This window comes from Panthera onca, chromosome D3 (assembly GCF_046562875.1).
Source record: "Panthera onca isolate mPanOnc1 chromosome D3, mPanOnc1 haplotype 2, whole genome shotgun sequence".
Taxonomy (NCBI): Eukaryota; Metazoa; Chordata; class Mammalia; order Carnivora; family Felidae; genus Panthera; species Panthera onca.
In genome coordinates, this window is record NC_138350.1 from 53,647,207 (window position 1) to 53,672,765 (window position 25,559).

General features: G+C 34.4%; 1 protein-coding gene across 2 annotated transcripts in view; it reads right to left on the minus strand.

Moving 5' to 3' along the window:
* The window catches only part of CCDC178 (coiled-coil domain containing 178), a 434,788-nt gene that overhangs the window by 2,257 nt on the left and 406,972 nt on the right, over positions 1-25,559 (minus strand). Inside the window, exon 21 of one of the 2 annotated variants that reach the window (XM_060613563.3) lies at positions 1-179. This exon is cut by the window's left edge and continues 77 nt beyond it. The exons of the other annotated variant lie outside the window; for it this stretch is intronic. Coding sequence (XP_060469546.3) covers positions 150-179 — 30 coding nt within the window. The 3' untranslated portion in view covers positions 1-149. The remainder of the gene's footprint in view (positions 180-25,559) is intronic. 2 annotated transcript variants of the gene reach the window in all.

The following is a 25,559-nucleotide window of genomic DNA, read 5'->3' on the forward strand; positions in this document are numbered from 1 at the left end:
GTGAAAGACAGCACACAGGAAAAATTCATACATGATTTCCTTTTGTAACCAGCACCGATAACTTGCATGAATTGAGATGCAAATAAGATCATGGTGGTTGTATTTGCTATGCATGCTTCCTACTTCAGACATTTGCCAGTAATCAAACTTTAGATCTTGTATACCTGAGATGTGTGGGTCTGTGTACAGAAAGAGATATTGTATTAAAATTCAGTAGATGGCCAAATAATGGAGAAATAATGAATCTACATCTTATTTTTTTAAAAGTTTATTTATTTATTTTGAGAGAGAGAGAGGGAGGGAGAGAGAGTGAGCGCATGTGCAGGGAAGGGGCAGAAAGAGAGAGAGAGAGAGAGAGAGAGAGAGAGAGAGAGAGAAAATCCCAAGCAGAATTCATGCTGTCAGCACGGAGACCGACTGGGGGCTTGATCCCACAAACCATGAGCCAAAATCAAGAATAGGACACTTAACTGACTGAGCCACCCAGGTGACCCTGAATCTTAATTTTGCATGATAAATCTAACTAAGCTAAATCTTGCTTTAGTAAATAGCTAATTACAATTGATACGTGATTTGCATAATAAAACGCCAGTTTGCATTCTGTTAATCTTAAATTAGCATATAATTACATTTTTGATAGGTAGGAATGTTTCTAAGGTGCTCAAAGAGCCTATTTGCTTAAGATGATAAAGGTTTTTTTTTTTCATATTCTGATTTCAGTATTGGTTAGACAAGTAAAAAATTTTCCATGATGAAGATCAAAACCAATGTCAAACCAACCCCTGTATGAACTATTAAGAATAGGGCCAATTTTGAGCTAATAAATTTTGAAAGAATAAGATTTATATTGTGTGAGTGTTTGTATAAAATTTTGCATTTGGTCGTATTTTCAAAGTTACCTTTCATTAATTTTTATCAACTTTTTTTCTTTTGTGTCTTGCAAACTTCATAATGCAGATATTGTATCTAGTAATATTATTTGCTGATAGATACCAGAGACAAAGATCCTGAAAAATAGGATCCTATTTGTACATTAGTAATAGTTCCTATGAACTATTTTTAACAATCCATTAAAATGTATATAGGATTATAAAGAAATTCGGATTATCCCCATTCAAACCTTGATCAGAAAGAAATCAGAATAAACTTTCCTTTCTAAAACCTTTTGAATCTGCTTCATGCAGACAATGGTTTTCTGAAGAGTTCTTAGACAGATACTTGGGTGCTGTGGGTAGAAATAGAAAGTGGTGGACCTTCTTAGCAGCATCAAAAGTGGTAGATGGTAACAGTGAATGATAAAGAAAGGAAAATGAGGTGCATACCTCTCAGACCAAACAGAACTTTTGCAGTTTAATGATTTCTTTTGTACCCTAAAGACACTTCTAAAGTTGCTTTAGAACTCACAGTCCCAAGGACAAGACAGAACTTAACTCTGCAGATCTGTAATGTGACATGCAATTAATGCTCTATGAGCCGTTTGCCAGAAAAGAGTTCAATGGTCATCAGTTAAAATACTGTGATGATAATTTCAATTACTAGCTAATTTCTAGATTTGAGAATATACTTTATTTTTAAAGTATGATTACATTCCTTTCTGAGCTGAGCGTGAAAATCTTTGACACTTGGTTATTCAGTAGGAGCACTGTCACTGTAGGAAAACAGTAAAAATAGGGAACAACTGGACAGGAAAACATGATTTTTCAGGAGTGTTGTTTGGAAGGATAAGAACATTTTTAAAAGGGATATACTGGCAAATTAGCAAATAGCTGTCCTAATAATTTATTAGAGGCTTTATTGCATTTCATCAAAAAGAAATCACTGAGGTCACTTTTTAAATGAAGCAGTCAAGTTGGCTTTCAAAGAAATTCAACACGAATAAATCTAAGAGGCAGGGTATCTCATCTGTTTGATCCTTTAGACCAGAGCCTGAACAGCAATGAGGTGGGCAGGACGCATGTCGTAGAGGTAGAGAAAGTTAGGCCAAGTTACAGGACTTAACCAAAATTCATCATATTCCAAAACTTGTGAGCAATTAGGAAGATTTAAAGGACACATTATATTGTGTCAGCTTTGTTTCCTAATTGTATGTTTTTGTTTTGCTTGGTGTGATCACATTAATGAATGAATTTACCTTGGAAAAAAGACACCCTTCCTAAAGGCAAGGGCTGATTAATTTCGCTCCAAGAAACTAGTGACCTGAATATAGGTCCTCATTGGTGGTGATAAGCATTAATCCATTCAAAACAGGAAGATTTCTGTCACAATTTTGGTTTCACCCAGTTGGGTACACAGACAGAAAATGGGGGGATATTCAGGGATCAGTTCGGTAGCTATGGTGATATTTTCTGCTAAGGTAGTAAATGGGTTTAAAGTTCACAATTGTTTGAAGTCTTTTGCCCTGGAGTTTTCTGAGAGTAAGTCGTTGGCATATTCGGTGAGAACACAAAGACCAGAGTGACATACCAGAACTTTCCCCTCCCACCTTTACTTCTTTTTGAATATTATGTTGTCCTGGGATTCACTCTGGAACTCACTAAGATGAGAACTAGGCACAGAGGTTGACAAACATACCACATCCAGATCAATCTTCACAGCTCTCTAAGTGAGGTGTAATCACTGTAAATCTTTTTTTGCAGTTGATTTATATTGTAATTAAGGCAGAGAGGAAGCACATGCAAGGCCAAAAGTGGAAAAGTAGCACACATTTTTCATGGGAAGTTTTTTCCCCCCGTAAGTCAGAGCACAAGAGAGTATTAGAAAAAAAAATTACAAGGAACTAGTCACGCTCACTGGCATGATATGGGAGAATGCTAAGTCATCTGTGTTTTCTGTTTAAATGTATATATTTCAGTTGATTAAAAAAGCACATGGTGAATTGATCTTGCAGCTTATAAAAGCAATATTTCGGCTTCGGTGTTTTTTATTCTTTTTTTTAATCAAATTATCTCCCAAAGCATTTTGACTGAAGTTTATTAACAAGGCAATGCAGCTATTAGTGCTCTGTAGTGCACTCTTGCAAAGTTAAGTAAGAGACATGACTTTCCCTATGCATACTGATCATACCTTCTGAAGGTCTAAAAGAACTAAAGATTGCACAGCTGAGTGGTTTTGAAGAAAGAAAATTGTTACTTTGTCTTTTTTTTATGCAATGTTATTAGATTTTTGGCGGGGGAGCATTCATAAGAAACATTATATTGCTAGATTTTAACTGGTATTTCAAATATTATCAGATTTCCAAAAAAGTAAGTTAGAAATTCAGAGAGACTAAAAGCAGGTACAGGCCTTCAGGCTGGGATAGAGGAGACCAGGAAAAGTTACCGTGAAGGTTTAGGTGGATAACCAGGCTGCCTTTCAGAAAATGTGGGGTAATGTGATTCATATTAAACAGGAGAATAGTCACATCTTTGGTAACGTGGCAAATGATAAAGAGAAAGCGATGCTTTAATTTTGCATTTAATGTTGTAATAGTTTAAAAAGAGGATGACTAATTCTAAACCAACATATTCTAAGGGAGAAAAATATTTTAAGAGTCCTATTCTAGTCATTAGTAAAAAAAAAAAAAATTCCATGTGAATCCCCCACTGAAAGAATGATCAAGCTCTGTGATCTTGCTAGATTCTTGGGGGAAAAAATCTGGCTAATAATGGCTCTGCTTTTCATTTAAGGAAACAAAAGCTTTTCTACCTAGAATTCAACATGAGAAGTAGCCTCTTCTCAGTTTATTCCTGTAAATAAAATTGAATTCTACTTCATTTTTTTTTCTGTTCCATATTTATTGCTAATTTAATTAGCATTTAATCCTACATTTGCTTTCCTTCTCAGAGGACAGTGTTTCTTCTGCGGAAGAACAAAATGTTCTATGGTCAAAATTTGGTAACCACTGGGGCACCTAGGTGGCTCAGTTGGTTAAGCTTCTGACTTCCGTTCAAGTCATGATTTCATGGTTGGTGAGTTTGAGCCCTGCATTGGGTTCTGTGCTGACAGTGCAGACCCTGCTTGGTATTCTCTCTCTCTTCCTCTCTCTCTGCCCCTCCCCCATGTGCTCTCTGTCTCTGTCAGTCTTTCCCTCTCTCAAAATAAATAAGGAAACTTAAAAAAATTTGGTAACTACTGAATATTCAACCCCACTCTTTCAAGAGTTATAAAGCACAGTAGCATATTAGTCTCAGATATTCTGAAATTAAAAAAAAAAAAAGAAAACTGACTCAGTGTTTTAATATCCAGTATTTCAAAAATTCATCGTCCACTTGATCTTTTACCTGGTAGTAGCCTATTAAGATCCCAAAGGATGTGTTGCAGAAAAATTGTATTGGTGTGAAGAAAATAAATAAGTTAAAATGAGACCTGGTGCTTAGATTTCAATCCTTGCATGGACAGTATAAATTACCTTTCTCTTTCATTTATTCACTTGACAAACACTTATTTTCATTTGTTATGTTTAAGCTCCCCCCTTTGGTACAATGGCAGATATTGTGGTCAGAACTGGAAAAGTAGCACATTAGCACCCCCTTCACCCCCATGTCCCCCCCACCCCTTAAATTGGAGTGCAAAATACAGTGTGGCCTCAAGGACTGTGGGAATAACAGTTTATCACAACACAGAATGTGATATGGTCACAGATAAGCTGTGGTTTTCAAAAGGAGGGAAATGCCACTTCTGGTTGTGAATTCAGTGAATTCTCATGAAGGAGATGTCTTGCTAACTCTACTTTCAAAGATGAGCCAGGAGAAAAACATGGGATCTTCTTAGGGACCATCAAATAAACAAGTGTTCCTGGGGGTACTGGATGATAAAACTAAAGGGTAAATTGGATCCATATTACTGTGGTCTTGAGCAGTACAATTGATCATTTCACTCATCATTCTTGACTCTGAATTTGTTTTGATTGTTCTAAAATCTAATCTACACAAATGAAAGAGACTTGACATTGCCATATGTGCTTCCAAGTGTATGCTGAGGGCTCTAAAGATGATTCCAATGCTGTTAGCAGTGTTTTATATACTTAGACCTCACAGTGATTGGTAAATGGTTTGCTCATAATATATAAAGTGGTAACAGTCATGTTACTTAAAAATCTCATGAGTTTTCTGATGTATACAATTTGTGAATATGAACATAGTCCCAAAGTTTGAAACTTTGTCAATTATTCTAATTAATTTTAGGTTGCTGACTAGATAAAATTTGACTTGGAAAACAGACTTATATGAACCAATTTAGCACTGCATTTTAATTTTGCTTCACAAGAATATTTATATTTTCTTACATATTGTATTTGAATTTCAACAATTTTTTTAATTCTGTTTTTTAAATGTTTACTTATTTTTGAGAGAGACAGAGAGAGTGAGCAGGGAAGGGCAGAGAGAGAGGGGGACAGAGAATCCAAGCAGGCCCCCCACTGTCAGCACAGACCTTGATGTGGATGCAGGACTTGAACTCAAGAACAGTGCGATCATAACCTGAGCCTAAATCAAGAGTTGGACGCTTAACCGACTGAGCCCCCAGGTGCCCTGAATTTCAATAATTTTTAAACCAATGTATTTCAGCTCAGTATGAACTTCTGCTTTAGTAAAAACATGATTTGGAGACCATGCGGCATAAGATTCCACAGGCTTAATCAATAGAATATTTGCTAGAAAATGCCCTAATTATGAAGGACCATGCATTCTAGAATTCTTACAAACTTGGATGTCTGTGTAGCAGGACCTGTAGCTTTGATGTGTGTGTGTGTGTGTGTGTGTATACTCTACATTTTTTGACTTGACATTATGCAATTTGGGATGTCAAGAGCAAAAAAAGCTTAGTTTTCCTAGATATTAATTTACTTGGGTTCAATTTTAAATGGGCTTTAAGTATTCTCTTAGTTCTTGACTATTTTACACAGACCAAGATTAAATTATCTTTCTCTTGTTTTATTTAAAAAGCTTTAGGAAAACCATCTCTTGCACATAAAAGTAGCTTCATTCTGTGTCATTATGAACTACCTTTCTTTGTGTTAGACTTGGTGATTAGAATAAGTATCAATAAAGATCTTAGAATATTGTGTACCACCTTGTTGACACTGTTAGAAATCTCAGATAACCTATCCAGTGATCCTCCTGTGCTCTGAGCAACTTACTCCTTGAGTCTCTCAAATAATCCTTTTGAGGAGAGTTAACATGACACCGATGATGTGCTAACCTTGCAGGTGGTTAGGTTTGCCTCTAAATTAGTTATAATCTCTAGAATTAGCCCTAAAAATGAAACAAAACCATTCTTCTTGTGAATTTGGAATTCCCTATTATTTTAGCAAGCCTAAAATAAAAATCTTTTTATGTACACCGTTCTCTTCACCCTGACTGCTTTCCAATGAATACTCAGAAGGAAAATATATTTGAAAAATATTAATTCAAAATATTAGGACTAAAATATCAAGACTGTGAATGGAGAATGCATTTATATAGAAAATACAATAGATGCCCAATTCACATTTTTTTCAGGTTTATTGAGGTTTAATTGACAACACTGTAAGATGTATATTTAAAGTGTACAATGTAATGACTTTACATATATCTATATATCTATACATATATATAGATATATAGTGAAAGGATTCCCACAATGGAGTTAATTAGCACATCCATTATCTCACAAATTTACTCTGTTTGGGGTATATATTTGAATACAGATGCAAATTGTATGCAAGTACAATATTATCAAATATAGTCACTGTTTTACTCTAAGTCCCCAGACCTTATTATTCATCTTATACCTGAAAATTTGTGCCCTTTTACCAACCTCTCCCATTTCCCATGAGCAGGGGAGGGGCAAAGGGAGAGGGAGAGAGAATCTTAAGCAGACTCTGCACTGGGCATGGAGCCTGACACAGGGCTTGATCTCATGACTGTGAGATCATGACCTGAGGCAAAATCAAGAGTTGGACACTTAACATGAGCCACTCAGTCACCCTTCTAATGTGTATTCTATTATTTTTTTAATGTTTTATTTAGTTATTTTGAGAGAGAGAGAGAGCAAGCACGAGCATAGGTGAGTGGAGATGGGGCAGTGAGGAGAGAGAGAGAGAATGAGAATCCCAAGCAAGCTCTGCACTGAGAATGCAGAGCCTGACGTGGGGCTTGAACTCACGAACCATGAGACTGCGACCTGAGCTGAAATCAAGAGTTGGATGCTTAACCCACTCAGCCACCCAGGTGCCCCAATCTAATGTGTATTTTTAATCTAATGTTTCCTTATTGATTTTCTGTTTGAATAATCTATCAATTTGCTCTTTTCTAGAAAAAAATTCTATATATGAATCCTTAAATTATTTATGGATTACATGCTCTTTGAGGGCATAAATAGTATCTATTCATCTTTACATCTTAGAACCTGACCCACTGCTTGATCTTTTATAGGCAGTATATACTTGCTGAATTGAGTGATCATTGTTACTATCAAATATAACAGGCATAGTACTTTTGGATCTTGGTCTTTTGATTGTTAGTGTTTTTCTTTACTTGTTTATTATAATGTCTCCAGGGGAAGGAAAAGGAGGAGAATACTGTTTAGAGTAAGTCCTTAGAGGTGAAGAGTACATGGAAAGCCTGTGTCCTAGGCCAAGGCAAAAAGACAAAGTGAGGAGATGAGAAGTCTGATGCCCTCTAGGCTGTCATCCTCTTAAAGGGAGTAAATAGTTGAAATATCCAGATGGAGGTAACATAAGAAAAATGCTATTCTTCTTTGAGTGTAGCCTAGGGGAGACAGAAGTAAGAAGGTCTTTACAGAGCTATATACAACCAGTATCATAATAATAAGGTAGCCACGACCAGGAATTGGCAGGTCTGGGTAAATACCTAGGAGTGTAACAGTCAGATCATATGGTAGTCACATGTTACTTCCTTAAGAGATTGCCAAAATATTTTCTAAAGTGGTTGTACCATTTTACCTTCTACCAACGGTTTATGAGAATTCCACTTTCTCACCACCCCTGTCAACACATAACATGATCAATTTAAAAACATTAGCCATTCTAATAGGTGTGGTGCTATCTTATTGTGGTTTTAACTTGTTTTTCATGAATGATTGACTAATGGTGTTGAGCACCTTTTCATCCACTTATTTTCTATTTGCATATCTTTTTAGGTGAATTGCCCATTTAAATATTTTGTCCACTTTTTGTTGCGGTATTTATTTATCTGATATAGAGTTTAGAGATTTTTTTCAATGCATATTTTGGGTACAATTTGTTAAACATATTACTTGACAAATATTTTCTTCCTGTAGGTGGCTGGCATTTTGATTTTCTTAATAGTGTCCTTAGAAGAGCAGAAGTTTTACATTTTGATGAAGTCCAATCTATTTTTTTTTCCTTGTACTTTTTGGTGTTGTGCTCGAAAAATAGTTGCCTATTCAAATTTCATGAAGATTTTTCTCCTCTGCTTTCTTCTAGAAGTTTTGTGGTTTTAGGTTCTATGTTTAGATTTATGATACATTTGCATTAATGTCTGCATATGGTCCAAGGTAAGAGTCAAATTTCATTTATTTGCATATGCCTATGTTGAAAAGACTATGTTGAATCGTCTTAGTAACTTTGTAAGAAAACAGTTGTTAGTTGGGGTGCCTGGGTGGCTCAATCAGTTAAGCATCCAACTCTTGGTTTCAGCTCAGGTCATGATCTCAGGGTTCATGAGATCCAGTCTTGCATTTGGGCTCTGCGCTAACAGCACAGAGCCTGCTTGGGATTCTCCCTCTCTCTCTCTCTCTCTCTTTCTCTCTCTCTCTCTCTGTCCCTCCCTTGCTCATGTGCTCTCTCCTCAAATTATAAATAAATAAACTTTAAACAAACAAAAACAGTTGTCAATAAATGTGGGTCTATTTCTATAGTCCTTGTTCAGTTCCATTGATTTATTGGTATATCTTGATCCAATGCCGTACTACTTTGATTACTCAGGTATTATAAATCCTTCAACTGTAGTCTTTCTTTACAAAGTTGCTTTAGCTATTCTATGTCCTTTGCATTTTCTTGTGGATTTTAAAATATTTTTGCTAATTGTTTTAAAATGATTTGTATTGTGTTGAATCTTTCGATCAATTTGTCAAAACTGACACTTGTCAAAAATGACATCTTAACAATGTTGAGACTTCTGATCCCAAAATAAGGTACATCCCTTTCCTTATTCAGGACTTCCTTAATTTCTCTAAGCAATGTTTGGTAGTTTTCAGTATATAGGTTTTGCACTGAAGTTATTTAATAATTTTATGATATTGTACAGGCAATGTTTTCTTAACTTTGATATCCAATAATAGCTAGTATGTAGAAATAGTTGTATACTAGTGTTGTATTATGCAAACTTACTAAGTTTACTTATTAGCTTTTTTGTTGATTTCATTGGATTTTTCTATACAGTTGATAATGTCTGCCAATGAAGACCATTTTACTTCTTTTCTAATCTGTATCATTTTTTTTTCTTTTTGTTGCATTATTACATTGGTTGGAACTTCTAAGACAATGCTGAAAATGTCTTCAAGTGATGTTACTTCATATATAGTATAAAGTCATATAATAATATATTTCTTCTTTTTTGGTTTTCACGATAATATGGTCATACATTCTACTGATAGATATTTATAAACTATGCATCGTATTGCTATACATTGTTTGCTTAAAGAGTCACTTGTCACTTACAAATGTTTTAAAAATAAGAAAAAAAATCTCATATATTTTCTCAGGTAGTTACCATTTCTGTAAGTGTCCCTTTGAGTAGCTCCCTATTTCCAACTGCTATCACTTTTCCTCTGCCTAACAAACTTCCTTTAACATCTCTTATAGTGTAAGTCAACTTCTGTATGTCGGAAACAGTCTTCACTTTGGACTCTTTTGAAAGACATAACTGTGTATAAGATTCTAGATTGGCTCCCCCCGGCCACATTGCTTTAAATATTTACTCCACTGTCTTTTGATTTGAATCTGCTGTCAACCTTAGTTTTGTTCCTTTGTATGTAACACGTTTTATCAATGTCTGGTGGATTTTAAGATTTTCTCTTTATCACTGGTTTTGTGCAATTTGATTTTGATATGTGTTGATGTAGGTTCCTGTTTCCTGAAGTTGTGGTCTTTTACTTTTTTGTTTGCAGTTTGCATTATATTTGGGAAAAAAACGGCCATCATTTCTTTGAATATTTTTTTTGTTCTCTTTCTTCTCTTCTTCAGGGACTCACATGTGACGTATATGAGGCTGCTTGAAGACATCTCATAGCTTACTGAAACTCTTCATTTAAAAAAATTCTTTTTCTTTTTTTTTTTTAATTTTTTTAACGTTTATTTATTTTTGAGACAGAGACAGAGCATGAACGGGGGAGGGTCAGAGAGAGAGGGAGACACAGAATCTGAAACAGGCCCCAGGCTCTGAGCTGTCAGCACAGAGCCCGACGCGGGGCTCGAACTCACAGACTGTGAGATCGTGACCCGAGCTGAAGTCGGACACTCGCGCCCCAAAAAATTCTTTTTCTCTGTCTCTCATTTTGGATGGTTTCTATTCCTATGAATTCTCATTCACTTTTTTTTTTTTTAAATTTTTTTTAACGTTTATTTATTTTTGAGACAGAGAGAGACAGAGCATGAACGGGGGAAGGTCAGAGAGAGGGAGACACAGAATCTGAAACAGGCTCCAGGCTCTGAGCTGTCAGCACAGAGTCCGATGCGGGGCTCGAATTCACGGACCGCAAGATCATGACCTGAGCCGAAGTCGGCCGCTTAATCGACTGAGCCATCCAGGCGCCCCTCATTCACTTTTCTTAATGCAGTTTCACATCTGCCATGAATCTTATCCTACGCATTTTTCATCTCAGGCATTGTAGTTTTTGTCTTTAGATGTCTGATTTGTGTCCTTTGATGCCGCTACATAATTTATTAACATATGGAACATAGTTATAATAATTGCTTAATGTACTTATCTGCTAATTCTAACCTCTGTGGCAGTTCCATGTCAATTTCAATTGATTAGTTATCTCATTGTATTTTTCTGTTTTGCATGACTTGTGATATTTTATTGGATGTCCTACATTGTGAATTTTACCTTCTTTGGTGATCGATATTTTTGTATTCCTATAAATAGTCTTGAGATTTGTTCTAGTTACAGTTAAATTACTTGGAAACCAATCTGATCCTTTTGAGTCTCATTTTCAAGATATGTTAGGTAGAGCCAGGTCTGTGTTGATCTAGAGCTAATTAATTCCCTATTGAGATAAGACTTTTCTGAGTACTCTACCCAGCTCTCCATAAGTTATAAAGTTTTTCATTCTGTCTTGTAGGAACATGTCTTGTGTGAGAACTAGATACTATTGCCACTAATATTTGGAGTAATTTTTCTTGGCCTAAGGCAGTTTTCTTATAAGCATATATTGCTCAGCTAGTTATTCAAAAGGGAGTCTTCTGCAAATTTCCAGAGTTCTCTGCAGGATACTCTGTCCTGTGTACTACAGCTTCTTTTATCTCCTTGAACTCTGAGCTCCATCCACTCAACTGTTGGAGTCTACAGAAGTCTGCCTCTATTTACTTCCTCCCCACCCCCAGCTTGTACTATGAAATACAAACTCTCTCAAGGTAATAAGCTGAGACAATTGTAGGCTTTGCCTTTTGTGGTTCATGTCTTTCTGGATCCCTATCCTTTTCATTGCTTGATTTGTCAAATACCTTGAAAACTGTTGTTCCATATATTTTTTGTTTGGTATTTGGCTGTTTTAGGCAAAAGGGTAAATATGACTCCTGTAAGTTAATTCTGCCTGTAAGTAGAAGTATCTTTTGATTTCATGTACTTCTGATAATTTCTTCTGGTTTCCAACAGTTACAATTGAAACTGTTACCAAGAAACTGGGTGATGTGAATGCATGTGACTCCATTGTGGTACCCCCTTACAATCTTGGCTAGTAGAGTTTAGAAATGTGACCAATTTAATGGATAAGGTTAAATCTTAGAAAAATTTGCTATTAGTAATTCCAGGAAAATTCTGAAGATATGCTACTTCAATGGAGGAACATTAAGAAGAAAAATTAATCTATAATACTTAGGCATATTTATGGTCAACACAGAGTTTTAGACTTGTATAGTTGATACCTGTTCCTTTGCTATAGTTGAATACTTTCCCCATAATTTCAGTTACCAGCAATATCCTTATGAGTTCTAAAATATTCTTGTTAGCCCAGGGGTCTTCCTGAGCTCAAGTCTCATCACCTTACTAGACTCTAGACTCTCCATTATCTAAATGATCCTCAATTCTCTTTAATTTCAAACATGAACTCAATCTCATCTAACATCCTTCCTTTCTTTCTGAATTACTTATCATGATGTTCTTGTGCCTTTGTGGATTTATACATGATTTTACATTCAATTAAGATAATTTTCTTATTCTCAGCCCCCTACAAAATGCTTCCTTGTCCCCAGGAGTTCATAGAAATTTTGGCACATACATTGGTTTAATTAATTTGTGAAAAGTCCTATGCCTTTCTTAAAACTATGAATTCCTGGTGTGCTTATGTCCCCATTACCTCCTCTAGCTATAATGTACTGAATTGATTCTATTTGGGGGTCATTTCACCGTACTCATTTCCTTAATTTCCACAATAAAAACCAAACTGAAGTTTTTATGCATGGTAGCAGAAATTACCTGGGGTTTAGAGAAGATGAGTGGTGGTGGATCACATCATTACAATACACAATACTCACTAAACATCTCTGTTCCCAAAGTATACCTTAATTATTTCTGCCAACCTGAACTCTGGCCTTCCATCATATTGTTCTCACTCTGCCCTTGAGGAATTCTCTACTATTCCCTGCAAGTGAGAAATTATGAGAGTTTGCTTATTGCTTTCCCTTCTTGCACATTCTACCTCAAGTTGTCTATGAAGGTTTTTTTTTAAATATGAAATTTATTGTCAAATTGGTTTCCATACAACACCCAGTGCTCATCCCAACAGGTGCCCTCCTCAATACCCCTCACCCACCCTCCCTTCCCTCCCACCCCCCATCAACCCTCAGTTTGTTCTCAGTTTTTAAGAGTCTCTTATGTTTTGGCTCCCTCCCTCTCTAACATTTTTTTTTTTTTTCCCTCCCTTTCCCTCCCCCATGTTCTTCTGTTAAGTTTCTCAGGATCCACTTAGGAGTGAAAACATATGGTATCTGTCTTTCTCTGTATGACTTATTTCACTTAGCATAACACTCTCCCATTCCATCCATGTTGCTACAAAAGGCCATATTTCATTCTTTCTCATTGCCACATAGTATTCCATTGTGTATATAACCACAATTTCTTTATCCATTCATCAGTTGATGGACATTTTGGCTCTTTATGAAGATGTTTTTCTAATAAAATATGGTCTCTGCTCAGAGAAATTTGGTACTATCTCTTAGGCTAATTTTTCCTCTTTTTAAGTTCAGAAAACTGGAAAGGAGAAATGTGTGTTTAAAATCATTGTGAATTTCTAAGTTATTGTTGATATTATGATGAAAATATATGAGAGACATTATTTGTTATCAAAAGAGGTTGAGGAAAATGAAAAGTACTTTAATTTACCTGAAACTCACAGCTGAAAATAATTTATTTAACTTATTTAAAACTTTTGTCTTAGAAAACTGTTTTCTTGGGAAGGGCAAGATAAGTCTATTTTTATCTATGAAGTAAAGAAAACATCAGAGTTGATGAAATATCAGATAATCATTGATAAACATGAAAATATAATTCAGCTTAATGATTTTGTGACTTGATTCCTTGGTAAATAAAAATCAAAATGAGAAGATAACTAAAATGTAGCTAGAATATGATGAATAAGACCAGTCAGTATTCATTAGTTTATTAAAAATAGATGGTGGAACCATTGCAATGAAATTGAAAAACAATTGTTATATGGTGTAAGATATTTGAAGAAAATATGAAAGTCTTCCTAATTAAGGAATATTTCATAGGTTTAATACGCACTAAGAAAGATAACTGGTGCCATTTTGCACAAAATTGAGTTGATTTTAATAAAATAAATATGTAGCATATTTAATTAAGTAAGCAGAAATTTAAAATTTGCTGCAAAACATATAGGAAAATAGTTAAAGACTTTAGGTACATACTGTCTGCATAATTTGTGAATTTGGTGACATTTAAGTTTTTGTACAAGTAAAAGAACTAGAAAATGTACTCAGTACTATCAAATCTTTAAATAAAACTTCAAAGTTGCATGAAGAGTATCTTGTAAATTGAAAATAGACTTGAGGAGGTTCCATGTTTGGAGTTCTTAAAATTAATTGGATTTTATATGTATTAGCAACTATTAATAAATACATTTATTGGTTTCAACTCAATTTCTTCAGAGATTATTTATAAATATAATAAAACTCACTTTTGAAATATTATTTAAAATAATTTAAGTTTTAAAGTTAGCTGGCACAGTGTCATTTGAGACAAACAAGACTTATTAAATATATTAGAATTATCTATTATGGGAATAAAAATGCTTTGCTCTATGGCAAGCATCTGAAAGTATCATTTTCTGAATTGTTGCCAGAATATAATGGTTTCTCAGTTTTGAAAGATATACAACTAATGTACCTAAAAGCAGCCCTTAATAAAATGATTTACTGTATTTTGTTGTTTTTAATGCTTATTTTTGCTGTAGCACCTTTGTAAAACAAGCACATTCTTTTTCTTTTATAGATTTTTGTTGGTTCTATTGTGGGACAGTTATGCTTCTAAGAACTACAGCTTTATTTGTTTTATCAGAAGAAAAAAATAGTCTGTGAAACTAGATTTATTAATATGGCCAATAGCAATTGTTCTACAATCTAGTCATAGATTCATTCTTTTCTATTTCGTTAACACTTATGTAAACCTATGTCTGAAGGCAATTTGTTGGTATATAATCTTACTGAAATTATTCTGCCTTGTGGGATAATCTGCAGGAATCATGGGACCATATCCTAACAGTTTAACTAATCACATTCAATATTTTCTGTACCTATCAATTGGCTTAGCTGGTAAAGCCACAGTGGTAATGGGCTTTAGCTCAAAACTACAGGCTTGATATCTTTAGGCAGTAAATCATATTTCTTATAGAAAGAAAAAATATCTCATGTCTACAGATTTTATCAATATCTTGGGCCATTTGTCTTACAAATACAGTCGATGTGTGCCTTGTCACTGGCAAACTGTAACCTATCTTATTTAATAATAATATAGGATAGAGGTTTATCACATTACTGAACTTATCTTTGTTACTCAAAACAATAATTGCTCACCTCGTCCAACTTAAAAATCATGACCTGAATGCCCTTTTAGAAATGGTACATTTAATAAAAAAAGAATTAAGGAGTTCTTCATAGCTCATACATACCTAGATATTTTTCCTTCTCCTTTCTTGTAAAATAATCTAGTAACATAATTTTTCATTGTTAATTTTTGCACCCTTGAAGTTCCTTTTCCAATGGACTTCCTTATTTTGATTGAACTTTTTGGTATATTTACTTGTAAATAGTGAACTCATAAATGCAAATCAGTAAGTTTTTTAACATTAAAATTTCTAGAAATCTTAATTCATAACCTTCCTTTTACATATCTCATCGCTTTGGTTTTATACAATTGGTTCTATACAATTTGGTTTTATACACTTTCTTGATTTTCTTCTAGTCGTAAGGGTAGACTGGTATTAAGAAAATTAATACACAAGAGATCTTCCAAATATTATTTTAAAAATAAATTGTACTCTACCTGCCTTAAAATATCCACTGCCTCCAGGGTATATCTTGTAAAAAAAAATAAAAATAAAAAGATTTCTTCAAGTATGAAAACATTGTATCATGTTGTTCTTAACACTGCCCTGATTTGCTGATTAATTAATTCAGTATCAGATTATTTCCTGGATACTATCTCAAATAATCCTTTGATGAAGCTGCCCATTTTCTTCATTAAACATTTATACAGAATCTATTAAAATGTATGCTCCCTAAACATGCTACAGGGTATGACGCTGAGTAAACCATAGCCCTGCCCACAAGGATTTTAAAGACTTTTGAAGAAGACAGGTATATATTATATATACATGTTGTAAGTATATATCAAATAAATGCCATATGTATATATTTGACATATATATCAAAACAAGATGAATCTACATTGTATTTGGCACTGCTGGGAATATAAAGCTGAATATGGCATTGTTTTCAGGGTCCCAATCTGTCTGGTGAAGGAAATTACAGAATGTTAAGTTGTAATAAAACAAGTGCCATGAAAGAGGTATGAAAAAACAATCTCTGAACTTATGGAAACAGGAAGGATGTTCATACTCTTTATATAAGACTTGACGGCATCAGAGAGAGGGAGACAGTGATGGACATGACTTCAAAGGAACAGGAAGCAGTATCAGATGATGCCCAGAAGGGAAAGAGACATATCAAAGAATATTTGTTCTACAAAAAAAGAAAGAAGAAAAGAAGGAAAGGTGGAGGATGGCATTTTGCTGAATTCCCAAACCAAGAATCATAGAGAGGTAAAAAGATAACTATGCTAGAAATCAAGTGAGACATCCAGTTAAAGTGCTATTCTTTGCTGTCTTGTATTATCTCTCAAGTATCTTCTCTATCTCCAATGACATTACCTCATTTGAGGCTACTAGCTATCTGAACTGAACTATTGCAGGACTGTCCTCGTAAGTCTCACTTCCAGTCATGAAACCTCTACTCCACCTTCCCCCTTCACTACCCACTTACCTTCTACTTTCCATATACCAACCTAAGAAATCTTTCTAAAACTCAAATGTTATCATTTCTCTCTCCTTACACTTATCAATCCCCTTTCCCTTCCGCCCACCCAATACCTTCAGGATCAAGTCCAAGATCTTTTCATGGCACAGAACTACTGGCAAGATTTGGCTACTGCTTATCTCTACACTCACCCGTAGCTCTAGTTCAACTGAATTCTATGTGATTCATATGCACATAGTGTAAGTAATTCCAGTAATATGCGAGGTTCTTTCAGGTATAGGTTTAGTCCTTTCTTTGTCTTTTGTCGGAAAAGCCTTCTCACCTCTGTCTTCTACCATCTTTGCATTTATCACACGACATTGACAATGTCTCCTGCCTGGGTTTTTACCATAGACTAGATTTTTCATAAGAGCAGACACTGAATCTTCTTCATCTTTATAGGTATAATGCACCGATATTTAATATTTATTAAGTTAATGAAAAATTTCTCCCTCTCTCTCTCCACCCCCTACAGATTTTTGCTATGTCTCAGCATTTTCAGGATTTTTAGAAACAACTTGTCTGTTTATAATTTGGTAAATTCATTATCCATTTCACTTAGCTGTTATAATTTCTGTCATTTGAATTTGCTGTCGTTTCTGCTCATATTTTCTTAGTATTCCATGTTGTCTTTTGGTCAGAAATAATTTGTAGAAGTTTTCATTACTTCAAGGTATTCAGTAACAGGTGATACTCTATTCTCTTTTCTAACAAAAGACTTATATTACCATTTTTCCCTGAGTATCTTTCTTTTATCCATTTTGCTAGCCATGGACTCTTTCTTCATTTATTAGATGGTCTACTTTCTCTTCTAATGTATATTTATTTGTGTATATCTGATACTAATTTACAAATTTCTCCCTTTTATTTTGCTTGAAAAGCAACTTAGATAAATTCTTCAACTTTCCTGTTTTTAAAATTTCTACAAACATTTTTAAATGAGAAAGATCAAGGAATAATCACAAATAGTTTCTATTTAATAAAGCCAGATGTGTGGAAGAGGACTTTAAAAGCTCAGATACTGGCCAGCTATATATTTCTTTTCATGCATGATATTTACATGTGTGCATGATAAGTTTAAATCCATTCTGGTGATTTTTTTTGGCAAATATGGAATCAATTATGTGAATGTTATACAAAACTCAGAAATACAGCAAAAACTGTTTCATGTTATAATGACTGAAGTCTGGATAATATGTCATATCATATAATATAAAGAGCCATTTAGCTTAACAGATGCCACGACTGTGGAATATTTTCCACAATAAGTCAATAAGATACCAAACCAAATGCACAAACTCTCTCATCCTCTGTGTATGGGGGGCGGTTTCAAAATACACTTGGGATGCTCTTGAAGAGGCTGTGAATCAGTACCATTCCAGCCTAAATTTTCAAATGTCTAAGTAAAAAGCACATCATATTTGCAGGCAATTATGCACTCTACAGTGGAAAAAATAAACCTCAAAGATACATAAGGTCTTGGCTATAATTGCAGCTGATGATCACCATCTCACAACCTTTTTCTCGTGGCTTTTGTTATATAGTATATTCTTAACTTTTCTAATTCCTGGTCTTCACTTGTTTCTGCTTTGATGTATGATATGCTTCTCTCCAGCTGAACCTGGAAATTTGCTAAGGTACTTGCCATTTTCCCTCCGATTATTTTTTATTCATAATTTCCTCAGAATTATAAGTATGCCTGGCTTTATGGCTTTACAATCTGACCACGAAAGGTGTTGTTATAGCTCCTCTTGGTCATCTACGTGCTAGTCAGTATTTCGATTGCTAAGAGGATATATCGATATGGGTCCCACTTTCTTATTAGGTTATGTATAAACTACACAGGACCCTTCACTTCACTAGAGGTTAGGGTCCTACCAACTCTCCTTTCTTTTTCTTATTATTTTGGTTATCCTTAACTTCTAAGTTTAGAGCAATAGCGGCTGTTCTTGTTTTCCTCTATTTCACCTGAGACCATTCTTTAATAGGTCAGTGTGTTTATGCCTCTGAAATGGCCATCATTTCCCCCTTCTTATTTCCTTCGCTGTTCAGGATCTTATAATTGTAGACCTGCATTTTTTTTTAACAGTAGCTTCTCAGCTCTGTTTCTCAAATATTGTCACTGAAAATCTAGTCTGGATGAGTTAGTTTTTTAAGATGCCACCTGTGTACTATAACTCTCTTACCATGACCGTCCACTATTAGCTGCATCTAGTTTGCTCCTTTGCTTGACTTTCATTGTCTTCCACAACAGATTCACAGGATGTGGATGCATCTCTCTCTCTCAGCCAGAACACGGGCACCCTGAAGCAGTGGGTTTCATTTTCACAGTATGGACTGGGAATCAGGAAATACGGGATCTAAATGTGGTTCTACCACATGCATGGTGTTCACAGGGATGTTTATGTAAGCTCTTTGAAAGCTTATTTATCTGTAAAATGGGCATAATAAAATGGGCAAAATAAAATAATGGGCAAAATAAAATAATAAAATGCCATAATAAAATGGGCAAAATAAAAAACCAGGGTTATTTGCGATAGTCAAATTAAAATAAACACGTTGAAAATATAAAATGCCACAGAAACATCAGCTAAGGCAATGATGCTAGAGCTCCCTAGCTACCCTCAGAAACTAGCTGCATTGATACAGTGCTGCTGCCTCTACTTTTTCACAAACAGACTGTAGAATATTACTAACACAGTACTGTGTGATGACCAACTCTTTACTCATAATGTTTGGAAGAGTTTTTTTCCCCCTAGCTTAACTTTTATGAGGTAAAAATAAAGAGGGCATGAGGAAGGTTTTCTGTAGGATCATTGTTATTTCGGATCTGTCAGAATAAATATTTCTAAAGAAGAAAGGAAAGCTAAACGGGGAGAGAAGAGATGAAATAAGAGGAAGAAGTACTTTGATACAGTAAAGATAACATTTTATAATCCAACTTCACCCCTGGATTTTGCCTTTTGAGTGAATCAGCTGGCTGAGAACTTTTTGATCCAAAACAGGGAAAGATGCCAGCTGGCAACTCTAAAGGCTAAAAGCAGATATCCTCCAACTTCTATCACAAGGTTTTAATCAGAAACATGCATTTAATTTATTACAGAAGAAGCAAGGAAAGATCTCATCGTGCAGTCTTGCCATATTTGCTAGAAATTATATGTTCGAAGGCCTAGGGCAGGAATATTTTGACATATATAAGGAATTTTTATTTCATGCTTTGCTCACTGCACTGCAGATGTTTTTATTTATTTATCTGTTTGTTTGCTTTTTGCGTCCCAAATGGTGTGATGTTAACCTATCAGCAGGATGTGGGATCAACTCTGGAAAATGAAACTCTAATTCAAAACAGTGTTGGCAACATCTAGAGGCATTTATATTTGGGGAGGTGTGTGTCATGGCAAGTGATGAGAAATTTAAACGTACTGGAGTCCAATTTGTGGATATTGGGGAGTCTTACGCTCATTATTAACTAATTCCAGCCTATTGACTTAATCCTCAAATCAATTTTAACAGCATTAGGATATTAGAATATTGGATGTCATATTATAGGTTTGGTAAGAAATATGCCCAATGGAGTAAATCGGGATATAGGAGAATGCTGCACATTTCATAATTTTATACTAAGCAGTCAAGTTTTCATTCTGGTAGGTCATTTGATTCTCTGCAGGTGGCTATGCCTGCCTCTGAAGAGAGAGCCCTGAGTCACATGTTACACAAATGAAATGCGATTATCTTTGTGGGTAGCATCGTATGATTTGGAACAAGTCTTTAGGTCTAATATAAAGATCCTTCAAATAAATCATCCAGCTAAGCTTCTGTGGCCCCAAACTCCTAATTTAAAAATGTTGATAAATGAAGTACCTCTTTAGTTAATAAATGAAGTATCTCTTTAGTTATCCTTTGTCAGCAACATTCATTTTAATGGAAAGTGAGTTTACAGGGTTACATGATTGAACTACTGAGCCAAGTCAGTGTTGGCAAATGATGGGCTAAATTATTGATGTTACACACTAATGAATTCTGATGAGAAATAAAACACAGACATTACGTTTCAAGTGGTTCATAATTATTTTTGTACTTTAAAAGCAATTTTATTCTTTTTCCAAATCATACTGGTTCTGTAAAACAAAAACATAGTTAGTGATTATACTAAAATTATTGAGTTTGTGGCAAAAAATGCTCTTGCAAGTTTTCATTTCTGTGAAGATAATGTTATTCACACTAGGTTTCTGATTTCCTTATATACTTCTGGGAAAAGATAATTAAATTAAATGTCTAAATTTTAAAACCAGTGTCTTTAAATAAGATAATCTGCTTTGCAACCATGGTTAGCATTTCAATAGATGCATTTATAATCTATGATATGTCTATCAACACATTTACTGGAGCTGTGTTGAAATATCATAATTATATCAGGTAATGACAAAAACAGAGGGACTTCCATGAAGCAGCTTTGTTTTAGTAAAGAAGCTATCTCCAAATGTGTGATACAGAATCAAGTGTGTACTATAAAATGATAGACATCTGACAAAGTCAGGGCCTGGTGGCAATGACTGAAGCAGGTTCATATTCAGTAAGCTCACAGAGGTTTATACATTCCATAATATAATTACAGTGCCCTGTAATATTTCCTCATGACTTTACTGTCCCAGATTGACTTTACTTGTGTGGGTCTGTGACTTTCCTTCTTTCCAGGAGACTGACTCAAACAAAGGCTCACTTTGAAGAGATCTTAAGTTGATTTTTAGTTAAGATGGAACCGGAAGTCGAAATCATAGACAAGGTATTAGTTCAAAGATTCATTACTTGCCGGTCATGAATCTTTGGACATGTCCCTCAGCTTCTCTACAGCTCAGTTACCAACCCCCCTAAATAGGGTAATAGGTGCTCCTGTCCTATCATAAAGGATTGTTGTAATTCATAAATCAGATATGCATGAAGAAATCTGCTTTGTAAATATAAGGTAAATTTACTTCCTATATTTGCATAGAATCTAGTTCTTTTAGAAAAGTCATCAAAATTACTTAGGATGTATATATATATCCCAACTGAGGGATATGATGCAGAAGAAATGAATGTGAAGAGTTTTCAATTCAAGGTTTGGTCAACATGCAAGATTATTTTCCCCTTATGATAATATATGCAGATCCATACAAGAATGAATATTCAAAGGTAAAATTTATTTCACTGTGTTGGATTGAGATAGGAGATGCGGCACGGCGTACTTTAGTTCTCACTTTGTGTACACTTTATATAAAATTAAAAAAATACTGAGAGTTTTTTTTTTTAATCTTAACTCTGTAGTATCCTGTTCCCACATTAAGGTTTACTAAGACACTTTCTACATCTTCATAATTTTCTCTTCATCTATGATAGACTTGGCACCATTTGTGAATAATGCTACTGCAAATCTTATCTCTTTTATATTTTAAAATCTCATCCTAATGTTTTCCTCTTGTTATAACTGCTCTGCTCATTGTTCTATAATATTGATACTCTTGGATGAAAAATCATGTGTCTGTATTAATCTCACATCAAAGCAGCATCATTATATAATGATGATGCTAAGTTGTATGAAAAATACCTACTGGATATGCTCCATTAGTCACTAATTTTCAAACTTAAAGTTCTGTCTTTGAAAAACTCCTCTCCCCCACACCACTGACATGGCTCCTCCACTTGAAAAATGTATTGTCTATATAATGTGAATTTAAAAAAATGCTGGGTATTATTTTGTTTAAGTCCAAGGGAAAAATCAGAATACATAGAAATTTATATCTTTCTAATAAATCCAATCATAAATATGCTTACTTTATTTCAAAATAAAAAGGACTACATTTTGGTTTTAACATGTTATTGAGCAGAATAAAGAGAAAAGGTAATTTAATTCATGGAATTTAATATTGACAAATGCTTTAATAACCTCCTAAATTTACACCATATTGATATATGTGTGAAATTAATGTGTTTCCATATCTTAGATATGTTTATCTTTGTTTATCTTTAAATGGAAGAAAGATAGGTGTTTCAGCGTTACCAGTGTTACCCACAGGCACTTACAGGTATTATCAGAGAGATTCTCCTGGATATTCTGAGAGGTGAAAGAGTGAGAAAACCAGTATCATATGTGACAAAGAATTAAAGAGTGAAAGGTTGTGAATAGAGTTAATGGAAACCATTTTGAGAGAAATATGGAATAGAACTATAGAGTCTAGTGGGGGAAGCTCTTTAACACACTCAATTCAATCATCTGGCAGCCAAGTCAACATACGAAATGAATAATATTAGGTTACCTTAACAGTTAAGAAGAACTTCATTTATTTATTTATTCCATATCTTTTATTAGGAGGTTCCTAGGTGCTATCCTAGGTTCTATATGCTAAATGCTAGACTAAGTTAGGTGCTCACCAGAGACATGGCCCTCATCACTTCGTTGATGGTGTTTTGTACTCTTTTCTACCTTAGTCCTATGATCCACCCATAGAACCCCTCTAATTATACTGAAGGAAACTATTCAGTTTCATGTCCCTCAAATTGTCACTTCCATCACAGGGGGTTAATTCTGCATGAACTTCTTTAATTCTGTTTAAAGTTCTTTCTAATTTCTCTTATAATTCCTTTCTTGACCTACATGGTTAGAAGTGTGTGGATTAATTTCCAAATATTTGGGAAAATTTTCAAATATCTTTTAATTATTGATTTCTAATAATTTCATTGTGGTAAGACAACATATTCTCCAGTACTTTGATTCTTTGAAATTTATTGAGACTTGTTTTATGCCCCAGGATATGGTCTATATTTGGAAATGTTCCATATGTATTTTAAAATACTATATTCAGTTATTGTTGAATGGAATGTTCTATAAATGTCAATAGGGTCTATTCAATTCTTCCATGTTTTTATTGATTTTATGTCTGCATGTTTTATTAATTCCTGACAGAGAGGAATACGAAAATCTCAAATTATAATTATGCATCTTTTTATTTCTACTGTAACTTTGTTCAGTATTTGCTATATGTATTTAGAAATTTTTATTAGATCCATACACATTTAGAATCATTTATGTGCTTGATAAACTGATTCTTTGAAATGACCCTTGTGAACCTTGGTTATAGTTCTAGTTGTTAAGTTTAATTTGTCTGATATTAATATAATCTCACCAACTGTATAATGCTTGGTGTTGCATGGCGTGTCTTTTTCTATCCTTATACTTTTAACCTGTCAGTTTCTTCATATTTAAAGTGTATCATTTATACAGGTAAATTTGAGTCTTGTATGTTTATCTAATGCGACTGTTTTTTAGTTGGGAGTTTTAGTCCATTTATATTTACTATAACTTTAGTATGATTGTATAGTCTATAGATTTGATATTCTTTGCTGGATAGAGAATTCTGAGTTCATTTTTCTCCAGCAATTTAAAGATATATATATATACGCACACACACACACACACACACACACACACACACACACGTATATATGTATTTTAAGTTTATTTATTTTGAGAGAGAGAGAGAGAATGCATGCACGCAAGCAAGGCAGGGACAGAAAGAGGGAGAGAGAGTCCCAAATAGGCTCTGTGCTATCAGTGCAGAGCCCGACACAGGGCTTGATCTCACAAACTGTGAGATTGTGACCTGAGCTGAAATCAAGAGTCAGATGCTTAACTGATTAAGCCACCCAGGAGCACCTTAAAGAGATTCTTCTATGTCTTCTGGTCTCCATAGTTTCTGATGAGATGTTAGAGGTAATTTTTTATTTTGTTTTGTCTGGATGCTTTTACATTTTATCTTAATTTTAATTTTCATTATCTTTAGCTTTCAGATGGTAACTATAATGTACGTAGGTGTGATTTTTTTAATGTAAATATCTTTTAGGGGGATTCTTTTGGGTTTATCTGCATTTCATGTTTTTCATCAAAATAAACATTATTTTTATGCTTTTTATGGTTTAAGTGCAATTCCCAGTGGTAGCTGATAACTTAAGCTAGGCTAATACAATGAGCAGAAATATGAGAAGAGCATGCCAAAATTTTAGCACTTGGTTTGATAAGTGAATGGTCAATAATTATTTACTGAATGTTCAATGCATTCCCTGAATACCAAACCTAAATTAGTCAGACTGTTATTTGTGACCTTGTTTAAGATATTACTTCACCTCTTGTCTTTCACTGTCTTCCTCTGAGACAATCTAATTTCAGTAACAGACGTATAGAAAATTGCCACAGTATGGTCATTAAAAGCAGGTAATCTGTAGCTAAATTGCTGGGGTTAAATCCTGTCTCTCCTACTAGTTCTGTGACCCTGGGCAAAATACGTAACCTCTATGTACTTCAGTTGCCTCTTCTGTAAAATGGGAACACTGTGATAACACCTCCTAGGGTTCTTTAAGAATTAAATGAATTAAAATTCACAAAACACAGAGGACAATGTCTGGCATTTAGTAAGGATAAGATAAATGCCTTGTTAAAGAAAAAAGAAGAAAATGAAACAATGTCTATTCCATAAACGTGGAATCTGTTTTCCAAGTCCTTTATACTTCCTCTGCTTTAAGGTGTTTCCCCCTCTTCTTCTCACACAATGTCCCTCTTTCTCTATTTATACTGAGTTACTTATTCCTGGAAGCTTGTTTCAAGTCCCATCTATTTTACAATGGAATTCAGGCCTAAGTAGGTTTCTCCACTGCCCAGCCATAAGGTTTATTATCTATACCTGGTAACACACAACCATACAACTAGTTATTCCCTAGTATTGTCTATATCTACATCTTTATTTCATTTCTGATATTCCTTGTATTACATTCTATT